At 43.8% G+C, this 14,620-nt stretch overlaps 1 protein-coding gene across 1 annotated transcript in view; it reads right to left on the reverse strand.

Moving 5' to 3' along the window:
* Window positions 1–14,620, reverse strand: part of LOC126298204 (homeobox protein GBX-2-like) — a 377,119-nt gene that overhangs the window by 94,831 nt on the left and 267,668 nt on the right. Inside the window, exon 2 of the mRNA XM_049989509.1 lies at window positions 2,969–3,144. Coding sequence (XP_049845466.1) covers window positions 2,969–3,144 — 176 coding nt within the window. The remainder of the gene's footprint in view (window positions 1–2,968; window positions 3,145–14,620) is intronic.

Here is a 14,620-nt window from a genome sequence, read left to right on the forward strand (position 1 = left end):
TAGTTAATGATTTAAATGGATTCGTCTAAAACTTTCTTGAACGAAACAAGCATTTGTTTCGTAGGTAAAGAGTATCTGTGGAGAGCACAATGACTACTACTGCAATTCTCGGCGTTTTCTTTTATTTTCGTTATTGCTCCAACTGTGGGACCCGTCATAGTTTTTGCACCGTCTGTGCACATATCTATGCAATTAGACCATGAAAGGTTTCAGTGCATCTAGCGCCGTGAGTCAGCGCACAAACGGCCCCGTATTGTTGCGAAAAATTCGATCAGAGAAGCCGCGTTCTCCGGCACTAAACTGTGTACGCGTTCTCGCTTAGGAACCGCAAAGGCTGCTTGGGAATACGGCCTGAAGTAAAAGTACACATGTTTTTCACGCGAAAAAAAAATAGTGATGAATTCGATTTTCACATTTTTATTCCATAATTTTACTCATTATTTTATACGATTTGGTGAAAGGTGGCCGCGGACCCCCAAGAAAATGCCGGCGGACCCCTTAGGGGTCCGCGGACCACACTTTGGGAAGCCCTGACCTAGATGACTTATGTAAATCAGGAACAGCAGAAGGCCTATGACACTAACTTGCGGAACGCCAGATATCACTTCTGTTCTCCTCGATAATTTACCGTCTATCTCTACGAACTGTGCCCACTCTGAGAGGAAATCACCAATTAAAAAAATGGTTCAAATGGCTCTGAGCACTATGGGACTTAACTTCTGAGGTCATCAGTTTCCTAGAACTTGGAACTACTTAAACCTAAATAACCTAATGACATCACACACATCCATGTCCGAGGCAGGATTCGAATCTGCGACCGTAGCGGTCGCGCGGTTCCGGACTGTAGCGCCTAGAACCGCTCGGCCAATCTGGCCGGCAAAATCACGAATCCAGTCACACAACTGAGACGATACTCCATATGCTCCCAAAACATCAAATTCTTAGGAGAGTGTGGGGCTTGATTTAACTTTCCAAGTCAACAGTGTTATGTGCCGTGGCGCGCACAGCCACGCAAATACAACGGACGGCTACCGCTGCAGAATAAGCCGCACCTGCAACGTAGTTCCGGAGCGTTCCGCCAGCCGGCACTATAGGTGTTTCCCGCCAAACATGAAAGCAGCCGCGGAATACGCAAGCGCGCGATCCGTTTTTCCGACGCGGATGGTAATACGATGACATCATCATCCGCCAATCGTGTATCGCCAACGGCCGCCAATCCTCACGACAGAATCCGCAGAGGAAGACTAGAGCCGCCGGGCTAAATAGCCGTCAGGAAAGCAAACTGTAGCTGATGACACCGCCTTCCTTGCCTTCGCCCCCACCTTGCAGCGTTCCCAACACCTTCTCCAATCCCATCTTGACCGGTTCACCGCTTGGTGCAACCAGTGGTTGCTCAAGGTCAATCCCTCCAAAACCCAGGCGATCATTGTAGGCAAAACCACCCCTTCCTTCCGCCTCCTTGATGTCTATCTTACCATCTATGGCCGTTCTATCGCCCTCACCCCCACTCTTAAGTACCTTGGCGTCACACTCGATCGTCGCCTCTCCTGGACCCCTCATTTCCGGACAATCCAAGCCAAGGCACGCTCCCGACTCCGTCTCCTCAAGCTCCTTTCCGGCCGTACGTGGGGTCTGGACCCCTCCACCATCCTCCACACCTATAAATCCCTCATCTGCCCTATCCTCTGTTACGCCCATCCTGCCTTCAGATCCTTGAACGCCATGCTCTCCGCCTCGCCTATCGCATCCATCTCCCCTCCCCCATGCAGAACCTGTATGACCTCATTTTGTTCCCCCACCTCCTCCTTTTCCTTGAATGGATACGGATCCTGTACACCTCCTGAAAACTCGATCCTCCTCACCCGCTTGTCTCCCCCATCCTCTTCCACCCCCGTCTGCTGCCACGCCTGTATTCCCACATCCCACCCGGTCTCCATCTCTCCACCCTCCTTACCTTCTCCCAAAGTGGCTTCCGCCAGCTCCCCCTCCCTGATGATGTCCTCCTCCCCTCCATCTACCCCTCCTATCAACTTTGATCCTCCATCCCTCTTACTATGTTTGTTCCTTTGGGCACCCTCCCTCCTTTCTCTCCCCCTGTGCTTCCCCTCCCCTGCCCCTCTACGCCTCCCCCGTTCTCCTTAGTCATTGGCATCTTTGTTCTCCCCTCCCCCCCCCCCCCTCACCCTTCTTCCACTCTTGGCAGGGTCCCGGACTCGCACACGCTACGTGGACATTCGCGCGCCGGAGATCATCGCCATTAGGGTCTCGTGTGTGCCGTCGTGTTTAGTGTTCAGTGTTCACCGTCACACTCCATCGTTCACCTGTGCCATCGCCATCTTCAGTGTTTGTGCATCGTGTCAACAGTTTGTAGTGTGGATTATCGTCGAGTGTGAACGGCTCCGTGTTTGTATTTATGTGTCTGCTGTTATGTAACTTATGTGTATTCTTTCTGTTGTTTCATTGTCTACTCTATGGCTGAAGAGCAGCGTAGCATGCTGCTGACAGCCTGCCTGTTGTACGGGTTTAAAAATAACAATAAAGAAAAAAAAAACAGCTAACAGGCGTCTTTCGACCCGCCGTGGACCGCCGCCAGGAGGAAACATCGTCGCAGCCGGATCGACCAGGTGTCCGTCTTCAATACGCCAGTCTTCGACCCGGAAGCGGTGGCCGTCTAACTCCTTGGCATCCGTGGGAGAGCATCCAGAGAGCATTACCAAGGAACGTAAAATTAGTTCAGTTATAAAAGTCAATTTTATTAAGGTTGCATACGGTATTCATGTTTTGATACTAAATTTTTGGGCAGGAGAAAAGCCTTTTTTTGTTTTCCAAAGAAGGTTATCTGTTGTAAAATTAAGTGGTGTCTTGGCTACACCTAATAAATCAAATTTCATTCTCACGTGGGTGTTGATCAGTGTATATAACATTATGTACAGCGTTTTTGCTATGACGAATGGAGAGGAGTGCGCACCTGCACCTCCGACAAGTTGAGGGCGGCGGCGATCTGGGAGCGCTCGGTGAGGCTGAGGTACTTCTTGGCGTGGAACTCTCGCTCCAGCTCGAGCAGCTGGTCGCTGGTGAAGGCGGTGCGCCGCCGCCGCGACTTGCTGCTGCCCACGGCCGCGTGCTGGATGTCGCCGCGCCTGTCTGCAACACCACACCACAGAGCACGAGTACCATCTGCAACTCACAGCAGTCACGACTTTTTTGTGTCATTTATTTCATTCCTACAACGAAAACAACTATTCGGGAGGGTTAGACACAAACGTGCAACTGTCACCTCGAAAAAGTAAAGTTAAGAAACAAATAATTTGCTTGTTCGCAGGGACAGGTCTGTAGTCGGGATACACATCGATGAAGTGCAGTATCGTGCGATCATATATTCGTTTTTTGCACCTGAAGGATAACAACGCGTTAACAATCCCTACTGAATTGCTGGAAGTGAATGGAAACTAAAGGGCTGCATCGAGACCGTGGCGAAATAGTGCTCCGCCAAGAGTGCAAGCACAGCAGAGGCGCAAAAACGTATCCCCCCAAGAAAAAGAAAAGGAAAACGAGAAAGACGGTTGACGAATGAACCAGGAGCGGCGCAAGACTTCACCTGCCCTGCCTCGGCCTTAGACTGTGATTGCGCGCTGTAACAGTATCCAGCCGGCCGCTGTAGCCGAGCTGTTCTAGGCGCTTCAGTGTGGAACCGCGCTGCTGCTACGGTCGCAGGTTCGAATCCTGCCTTCAGCATGGATGTGTGTGATGTCCTTAGGTTAGTTATGTTTAAGTAGTTCTAAGTCTAGGGGACTGATGACTTCAGATGTTAAGTTCCATGGTGCTTAGAGCCATTTGAATCATTAGAGCATTTCCTGTAAATGCCACAGTATCCATTCGTCCAAGTAGCGAATAGATAAATGACTACAACCAAACCGTCACATGGATGTGTGTTAACAGTGGAAGTGGTTCATACAGCTGCCGACTACGCAGCTAGCTCACGTTCATCAACGAAGTTTTTGCTGCTAGTTCAGTATGGTATTGTAGGATCTCAAAGCTTGGCAAGTGTGATGCTGAATCAACATGCTATCTGACTGAACAAATCTGATTTTTGCTGATTTATGCCAGTTGAGGACTGGAGTGACTGTTTAGCCTGTATTGCATCAAATTATTTGATGGAGCAATAAGTGAAATATCCATACATCCAAATACCTTTGACGATATTTATGACAATTCCAGTGACCTGCAGCATTTTTTCAATGACGTTTCACCAAATTAAAGACGGTAAAAAACCACTTCAGGTCGAATATATGTGATGTAGACTGTCAAAATCAGCTATATTGTAGATCAAATACGACACAGCTGCTAAATTAGACTTCAATGACATAACCAATGAGTTTTCTTCGCTGAAACCAAATAAAAGGAAACTAAAATTACAATAGAAACATAATTTTAGAAAATTAGTATGTTTTCAACATTTCTATTGGCTCTTTCATTTCCTTCCAATTAAAAATTCATGAGAAGCAAGTAAAACTTGTTATTTGTTGCACATCATATTAACATCAGTATGCAGTAATGCAGTAGCTGATGTAAGCAAGTGATACACTCCTGTTTATCTTCCATTTTTAGGAAGTTCATACAATTTGAAATTTATTTACAACACTGGTGCATTTATTAGCTGTGTGTAATATTTTTAATCTGTTTTTGTTGTTGTGGTCTTATGTCTGACGAATGCTTTGATGCACCTCTCCCTGATATTTTATCATGTGCAAGCCTCTTCAATTCTGCATAACTACTGCAAGCTACAGAGTGACCCAAAAGTCCGTCAACTTTTGAAAATTCAAGAAATAATGTATGTACAGAGATAAAACTTGACACACACGCCTAAAATGATATGCTCAGACCGGCCAAAAGATGGCGCTGGACAGCAAGATGTCAATAACGCCGCATTATCATCCTTCATAAAATGAGCTGTCGTGAGAGAGGGAGTCAGAATCGTGGCAGGTTGACTTTATTAGAAAAGGCACTGTTATTATCGGAATGCAGAATCTGCTATTCCATAGCCTATTGCCATAAAAAGGGTAATCGAAAGGGTAAAGGTCTTGTGCAAAGTGTCATTGTGAAGAGAACTATAATGATGTGACTTCTTAGGCTTTCCGAGGGTAATACGTATTGAAAGCCTCTTCAGGTTTGCTCCAGGATTCCAAATTCAACTTGATTCAATATTTCGGAGATCCAGCTGTTTGCCATCTTATGCTGCTGAGTCCCGCTGAGAACTGATGCCAAGGCTGCAAATCGACGTCTTATATAGGCCTCCGTACCGGACACGACGCATGCGCCGCTCATCGCAGTAACTGCCCTCCGGGACTGGGCAGGTGGTGCTGCCCTTAGCAGAACACGGCGCCAACGATATATCGCACTCAGATACGTTTTTGGAACACTCGGACTGACCGCACCGAAGAAGGTTCCGATTTGATGTGGGATAGTACGGGGTTCCACATCCTGCTAAGAAGAAACCAATTGTCTCTACTAATCAAATTATCCGCCAACCTAATTTCAATTGCCTCTTTATAAACACTGCTCCAAAACGGTAAGTGTTGACAACTATCACAGTTTTGTCAAATTTCAGACGGTGTCCCTCGTTTAAGCAATGTTCTGCTACCGCGAATTATTCCAGCTGGTGTAGCCTCGTATGACGGCGATGTTCCTCGCACCTGTCATGAACTGTGCAGATCGAACGGCCAATGTAAGCCTCTCACATTGACACGAAATTTTACATATATCAGATTTCCCAAGTCCCAAATCATCTTTCACAGAAGCAAAGCTTTGCCACTCCGTCGTTCTATACAAAAATGTTGCCGTTAAATGAAAAATTCGTGGATGTCAGCGCATGACGACAAAGTTTCGGCTCTGTGAAAAATTCCGTCTCGATGTGGAAAAGCTTAGACAGGCCGATTACAGGTGTGTGGAACATCGCGGTCATACAAGGCTACAACAGCCGCAAAAAATCGGCGGTAGCAGAACATTGCTTAATTGAGGGACACCGTGTGAAATTTGACGAAACTGTTATAGTTGCCGACACTTCCCGTTTTTGAACAGTGTTTATAAAGAGACAATTGAAATTGGGTTGACGGATAGTTTGATTAATAGAGACAATGGGGTTCCCCTTAGCAGGACGTGGAACCCCGTACTATCCCCCATCAAAACAGAGCGTTCTTCGGTGCGGCCAGTCCGAGTACTCGAAAATCGTCTCTGAGTGCGATATATCGTTGGCGCCAGTGTTCTACTAAGGGCGGTGCCAGCTGCCCAGTGTTGGAGAACAGCAACTGCGATGGGCGGTGCACGTGCCGTGTACGGTACGGAGGCTATATAAGACGTCGATTTGCAGCCTTTGCATCAGTTCTCAGCAGGACTCAACAGCAGAAACAGCGTTCTCCTGAAGATGGCGAACAGTTAGATCACCGAAATATTGATTCTAGACGACCCGGCAGCAAACCCGAAGAGACTTTCAAATGACTAAAATGTTCGAAGCCACCGGTTTCTTAGGTGATCGGCCCCATTGCCAGCATAGACACAAGTATTACTGCTGTTCGGACAGTTCAGGAAGAAATGGAGAATTTAGCGGGCTCATCACCACATCGGTATGGGCGTTTCAAATAAGGGGGGAAATGATTATTGGTTGGTTGACGTGTTGTGAACCGACGAAAGCCAATTTCACACTCCGAGGGTCTGTCAACACCAACAACTGCAGAATTTGGGCTACCGAACATCCTAGAACTGTCGTGGAAAGTACATTACATGACGAGAAAGTACTGGTGTGGTGTACATCTACCATATCAGTCGTAATCGCACCCTCTTTCTTCGAGGAAATCTTGGATATTGTGTCTCAAACTGTCTGCGCGACGGTGCGAGGTATGCCGATATGTTATAGAGCTCCATCATCCCTAGGCTGGCTGGTAAACCCCTGCTGGAAGCTATGACTGTTATACTGTATGGCGCTCCATCCCATGTAGCTGCACTTGTGGAAGATATCTTGCACATATCGTTTGGTAAGAATCGCATGCTGAGCCACAACTTCCCTTGCCAGCCTTTTCATCTCACAGTATTAATTGCAAAATATGTTCTCAATTGTTTGCTGGATTTATTTCAAATTCTGTCTTCATTTTAAGTGTTTACCCGCTACAGCTGCAGCTATTACCACAAAACTTATTCCCTGATGTCTTAGCAGATGTCCTACCATTTTGTTCCTTCTTGTCAGTGTCAGTGTTAACAAAGTCCACTTTTTCAGAAAAGCTTTTCATGCTTTTATCAGTCTGCAATTTATTTCTTCCGTACTTAGACCATGATCAGTTATTTTGCTACTCAAATAACATAACACATATACCAGTTTTAGTGTCTCATTTCATGAACTAATTCTCACAGCGTCACCTGGTTCAAAATGGTTCAAATCGCTCTGAGCACTATGGGAATTAACTTCTGAGGTCATCAGTCCCCTAGAACTTAGAACTACTTAAACCTAACTAACCTAGGGACATCACCCACATCCATACCCGAGGCAGGATTCCAACCTGCGACCGTAGAGGTCGCCCGGTTCCAGACTGTAGCGCCTAGAACCGCTCGGTCACCCCGGCCGGCGCGTCACCTGGTTTACGGCAAATACATTCTATTACGTTTGTTTTACTGTTGTACTTATAATCTCTTTTCAAAACACTGTCCAATCTGCTCAACTGCTTTTACAAGTCTAGACACTATCAAATTCGTTCAGCTTCTTTTACAAGTCCTTAGCCGTCTCTGAAAGAATAACAGCGTCATCAGCAAACTGTTAAGTGTGCAAAGTCTCCTTTCTGAACTTTAGTTCCTTTCAAACTTTCTCTTTGGTTTCCCTCACAGCTTACTCAGTGTACGCATTGAATAATATCGGAGATAGGCTACACATTTTCTCAACAACTGATTTTTTCTAATTTTCTTCGAGTCTAAGCAGTGTGGTTTCTGTACAAGTCGAAAATAATATTTAAGTCACTGTATTTTATCCCTGCCATCTTTACAATTTCAAGGAGTGTACTCCAGTCCACATCGTCGAAAGCTTTCACTAAATCTACATTCTCGAATATGATGTGACATCAGTATTGCTACACAGGTTTCTACGTTTCTCAGGAACCCAAACCGTTTTGCACAAAGATCAACCTTTACCAATTTTTTTCATTCTTATGCAAATAATTCATGTCAATGTTTGCAACGATGACTCAATGGCTCGGTAGTATTTACACCCTTCAACTCCCGTCTTCTTTGTAATTGGAATTATTAAAACCTTCCTGTAGTCGAAGTGTATTTCGCAAGTATCATATCTCTTACACACCAGTTGCAACAATTTTGTCATGGGTGACTCTAACAAGAATTTCAATACTTCTTATGGAATGTCATCTACTCCAGGAGCCTTGTTTTGACTTAGATCTTCCGGTGGCGGCCGCTGTGGCTGAGCGGTTCTAGGCGCTTCAGTCCGGAACCGCGCTGCTGCTACGGTCACAGGTTCGAATCCTACCTCGGGCATGGATGTGTGTGATGTCCTTAAGTTAGTTAGGTTTAAGTAGTTCTAAGTCTAGGGGACTGATGACCTCAGATGTTAAGTCCTATAGTGCTTAGAGCCATTTGAACAATTTTTTATTTTTCGGTGCTCTGTCAAATTGTTCTTGTAGTATCCCATCTCATCTTTAAATACTTCCTCTCCCTTTTTATAATACTGAGTTCAAGTTCATTTCCCTTGTAGAAAGCCGGCCGCGGTGGTCTAGCGGTTCAGGTGCTCAGTCCGGAACCGCGCGACTGCTACGGTCGCAGGTTCGAATCCTGCCTCGGGCATGGATGTGTGTGATGTCCTTAGGTTAGTTAGGTTTAAGTAGTTCTAAGTTCTAATGGACTGATGACCACAGATGTTAAGTCCCATAGTGCTCAGAGCCATTTTTTTTGAACCTTGTAGAAACTCTATGTATATTCCTTCCAACGTTCAGCTTTCCCTTCTTTGTGTAGCATCGATTTGTTATCTGAGCCCATGATATATAGGCAGTTGCTTTTCTTTCCTCCAAAACTTCAGCCATGACTTGCTTTCTCCCGAGGGCTTTTCGAGGTACTTCATGGTTAAATCATGATGACCCCCAATCGGGTAAAATATTCTAGAGGTAAATCAGTTCCCATTATGATATCTGGAAGGGGACAACTTAGGAGGTTATCGTATTCAGGACAAAAAAGATATCAGGCATTTTATGAGGCGGAGTGAGGAATGTTGGATCCCTTAGGCAGGTAGGTGGGTTAGAGAATTTAATAAGGGACGCTATTTGTTAATTGGCACCACATGGAAGCACTTGGCACAGAGTAGTGGTAGTTCCGCTCAGCACTCAGTCCCCTGCTGAGTCGGAATATAATAGGACCCAAATCATCACACCCCAAGCGACATCCGATCCAGTGCTAGCACAACTGATAGTCACAGCATGCAAATGTGGGAGACATATTACCGAACTGGGTGCTCAAATACAGTGAGTGGAGTCTAGTATATTTGAGTGATTGTAAATTGCCATACGCTCACAAACAAAAGTGTCATCATCCACCATCTGTCAGCCAGTTCTCATCGATCGAACTGTAGCAAGAAGGTGGAGACGCAGCACTCTCAGTGATCAACAGCAAGCTACATTCGTGGTACATACCAATGGCGTTGCAAATACTGCTTGCTAGTCTGAATTTTGGAATAAGGTCTGTACATGATAGTCTGAAGGTTGCTGTATGTAACTGAAATGAAACAGTGTGTTTTCATTGTGATGGTGGTTTGCAGCATTGAAACGTAAAGTGTAATCCATGGACAGCACAAGCTCTGTGGATCGCCAAATGTATGTCTCTGATTAGTGTTAAGGGCGCTGACTTTGTGGATAATTTCTGCCGAACGAAAAATTTCAGACAGTTATTCCGAACAAAACAGTACCATCTGATCAGCATGTGGTTGAGGGGGCTCACCTGTGTAAAATCTGCATCCAGGACGAAATGAGTACAATATTTCATCCACATGGACACATTACTACTTGCGTTAAACATGCACTTTCCATTTTCTAATGTGTTAGGAGTCTATAGCATCGACAGAGTATTTTTTTATGCAGATAGTCTTTTCCCCTTTGCAGCTTGTAAATAAGACAGTTTACATTTTATATGTATCTGTATGTAGATTAAAACTGAAGAAACTTCAAAAAGGCGGGAATTTAAGGAGATGGGACCTGGATAAACTGACTAAACCAGAGGTTGTACAGAGTTTCAGGGAGAGCATAAGGGAGCAATTGACAAGAATGGGGAAAGAAATACAGTAGAAGAAGAATGGATAGCTTTCAGGGATGAAGTAGTGAAGGCAGCAGAGGATCAAGTAGGTAAAAAGACGAGGGCTAGTAGAAATCCTTGGGTGACAGAAGAAATGTTTAATTTAATTGGCGAAAGGAGAAAATATAAAAATGCAGTAAATGAAGCAGGCAAAAAGGAATACAAACGTCTCATAAATGAGATCGAAAGGAAGTACAAAATGGCTAAGCAGGCATGGCTAGAGGACAAATGTAAGGATGTAGAGGCTTATCTCACTAGCGGTAAGATAGATACTGCCTACAGGAAAATTAAAGAGACCTTTGGAGAAAAGAGAACCACTTGTATGAATATCAAGAGCTCAGATGGAAACCCAGTTCTAAGCAAAGAAGGGAAAGCAGAAAGATGGAAGGAGTATATAGAGGGTCCATACAAGGGCGATGTACTTGAGGGCAATGTTATAGAAATGGAAGAGGATGTAGACGAAGATGAAATGGGAGATATGATACTGCGTGAAGAGTTTGATAGAGCACTGAAAGACCTAAGTCGAAACAAGGCCCTGGGAGTAGACAACATTCCATTAGAACTACTGGCAGCCTTGGGAGAGCCAGTCCTGACAAAACTCTACCATCTGGTGAGCAAAATGTATGGGACAGGCGAAATACCCTCAGACTTCAAGAAGAATATAATAATTCCAATCCGGAAGAAATCAGGCGTTGGCAGATGTGGAAATTACCGAACTATCAGTTTAATAAATCACGGGTGCAAAATACTAATGCGAATTCTTTACAGACGAATGGAAAAACTGGTAGAAGCAGACCTCGGGGAAGATCAGTTTGGAGTCCTTAGAAATACGGGAACACGTGAGGCAATACTGAGCCTACGACTTATTTCAGAAGCTAGATTAAGAAAAGGCAAATCTACGTTTCTATCATTTTTGGACTTAGAGAAAGCTTGTGACAATGCTGACTGGAATACTGTCTTTCAAATTCTGAAGGTGGCAGGGGTAAAATACAGGGAGCGATAGGCTATTTACAATTTGTACAGAAACCAGATAGCAGTTATAAGAGTCGAGGGACATGAAAGGGAAGCAGTGGTTGGGAAGGGAGTGAGACAGGGTTGCAGTCTCTCCCCGATGTTATTCAATCTGTATATTGAGCAACAAGTAAAGGAAACGAAAGAAAAAATCGGAGTAGGTATTAAAATCCATGGAGAAGAAATAAAAACTTTAAGCTTCGCCGATGACATTGTAATTCTGTCAGAGACAGCAAAGGACTTGGAAGAGCAGTTGAACGGAATGGACAGAGTCTTGAAAGGAGGATATAAAATGAACATCAACAAAAGCAAAACGAGGATAATGGAATGAAGTCGAATTAAGTTTGGTGATGCTGAGGGAATTAGATTAGGAAATGAGACACTTAAAGTAGTAAAGGAGTTTTGCTATTTGGGGAGCAAAATAACTGATTATGGTCGAAGTAGAGAGGATATCAAATGTAGACTGGCAATGGCAAGGAAAGCGTTTCTGAAGAAAAGAAATTTGTTAACATCGAGTATAGATTTAAGTGTCAGGAAGTCGTTTCTGAAAGTATTTGTATGGAGTGTAGCCATGTATGGAAGTGAAACATGGACCATAAATAGTTTGGACAAGAAGAGAATAGAAGCTTTCGAGATGTGGTGCTACAGAAGTATGCTAAAGAAAAGATGGGTAGATCACGTAACTAATGAGGGGGTACTGAATAGAAATGGGGAGAAGAGAAACTTCTAGCACAACCTGACTAGAAGAAGGGATCGGTTGGTAGGATTTGTTCTGAGGCATCGAGGGATCACCAATTTAATATTGGAGGGCAGCGTGGAGGGTAAAAATCGTAGAGGGAGACCAAGAGATTAATACACTAAGCAGATTTAGAAGGATGTAGGCTGCAGTGCGTACTGGGAGATGAAGATGCTTGCACAGGATAGAGTGGCATGAAGAGGTGCACCAAACCAGTCCAGGACTGAAGACCACAACAACAACAAACAACATGTATCTGTTTTAAAGCACAATAAATGTCTTCCTTTTTGTAACGAAGTTCACCTATGTAGCTATATACAGTTCACAACCCCACCTATGAGCTTTATGATATATTACACATATCTGCTAAGCAGTGCTCTTAGTAAGTGTCTGAATCATATACAGCAATGTTCGACTACGAGGTACAGATCTTATTCGGAAATACACATTGGCAGACAGTATTTACATCACCACCGCGGATGCCACTATTGTGACATAAAATGGTACGATTGCGCTCTCTCTCTCTCTCTCTCTCTCTCTCTCTCTCTCTCTCTGGGGATGAGTCACGTTAGACGTAACACCCCTTTTATTTCGTGAACGGTTACACATATCTAAATGCAGTTTTTGGCAAATGCATGAGCGTCGAGAGGCAGGTTTCTCGTTTATTTTTTTATTTTTTTATTTCTTTGTTAATGTTTTTTGTACTAGTAGCAACGGCGGTGTTAAAGCAAGCACGTTTTTTAAAAATATAACCATATACTTTTTGTACCTGCGTTCGATAGCTTTTGAGAAGATAATTACAGTGATTTAGCGCTTGTTAATGTTGACGTTGAAACATGTCGTAAAACAATTTGAGAAATATAGAATCTGGGAGCACGGTGGCTGGAATCGGCGTGCAAATACCGTCTTGCAGAGCTTTCATGCTGCACTGGTCAGAATTTCAACACATTTGCCTATTTACTTGTCTGTACTGCCGGCCGTCCATTTAAGCTTCAAGACTCCTTGCGTGCAGACACGTGCACCAAGTGAGGAGAAGTTGGATATGCTAGTTTTATATGGTGAATGTAAAAGAAGTACTGTAAAAACCGTACAGGAATATAGCGCATTCTTATCCGGATCACCAATGCGCACTAGGCACTTGCAAGAATTATTAAAACGCTAGTGCAGACAGGATGCTTGATTGTTGAAAAAGAGGACAAGAAATAATACTGCAACTGACAGAGAACATGAAGAAGCTGTTCTGCCTACGACACTAATGAATCCGCACAGTGATACGAAACATATTGACGAGGAATGTGAAATCAGCCTATGAGTGACATTCGCATTTTGCATCTACAAAATTTCCATCTTTATCATATGCCACTACATCAAGCACTTAACAACCGTGATTTTGAACGTCGTACTGAATTTTGTCGGTTCTCACGGGTTGTCAACGATTTGACTGTAGCAGCTCACTCGTCTCGTATTGCAACGCAAATATTAATGAGAGCTTTTCTGTACGTTTGATAGGACAAAATTCTGTTGTCAAATGGCCTGCGAGGTCCCCCGATTTGAGTCCTCTTGAATTATTTCTTCGTGGAGCACTCAAAAATGTAGTCTATGACGAAACCCCAACTACACCAGACGATATGTATCGTCAAATCGTCAGTGCATGCTCTACCATATCATCCACTGTAATTACATATGTTCATCGCTGTTTCGAACGATTGCAAATGAGCCTTTCAGTCCATAGTTAACAGTTTAAACACACTCGTAAATAAAGGATAAAGGTTTTTTGTTTTTTGGAAGGCAAAATTTATGTTAAGTGATGTGAGTGGTTACCAAATCATTGTTAGTCAATTGTTTACTTCTTTCACGTGTTATGAAATTTCGTTGTAATGTCCAATAAGTGGACAGCGTGTATTGCATATAGCTGTCATTACGCGCTTACGTTCAGCATGAAACGACATTTCGTTTAGAAAAATATTTATTTTGCAGTGTACAGGTGGGCACCAAAATATTTTTAATAAAATGGTTAGTTCAACGAATGTTTCCCATATGATACAATTTAGAGCAGTGTAGGTAGAGAGAGTTGTGCGGCTGTATGTATTTTACCTCTAAAAAGCATGTAGCCACGGACAGGAAAATATAGGTCAAATCCTTCCTTCTAATATTGAGATATTAACTACAGTACTAGCTTTTCGCAACGTATAAGACCTCAGTATATTTAAAAAATGAACAGTTGATTTCTCCGTTTCATCCGACGTAAATCTAGGAGGATACACAAACGTGAAATAGATTTCCATAGCCCTTTGTGATACGTTACACTCTTGCCTATGTCGTAATTCCATATACAACATTCATAGGTGAACCTGCATCAAGCTTGCAAGTTGGTTCAAGGTGCAGTAAAGCTTCATTCTCCTAGTGCAAGCCTACCACACGTTATGCAATTACACAGCTTTGTCAGAGACGCCTGCTTGGCAGTGTTAGAACCACAAATGCCGTTTTCGGGCACCGTGCCCTCACATTCTAGGACATTTCTCAAATTTTTTACGACAATTTTCAACG

This window comes from Schistocerca gregaria, chromosome X, assembly GCF_023897955.1.
Source record: "Schistocerca gregaria isolate iqSchGreg1 chromosome X, iqSchGreg1.2, whole genome shotgun sequence".
NCBI lineage: Eukaryota > Metazoa > Arthropoda > Insecta > Orthoptera > Acrididae > Schistocerca > Schistocerca gregaria.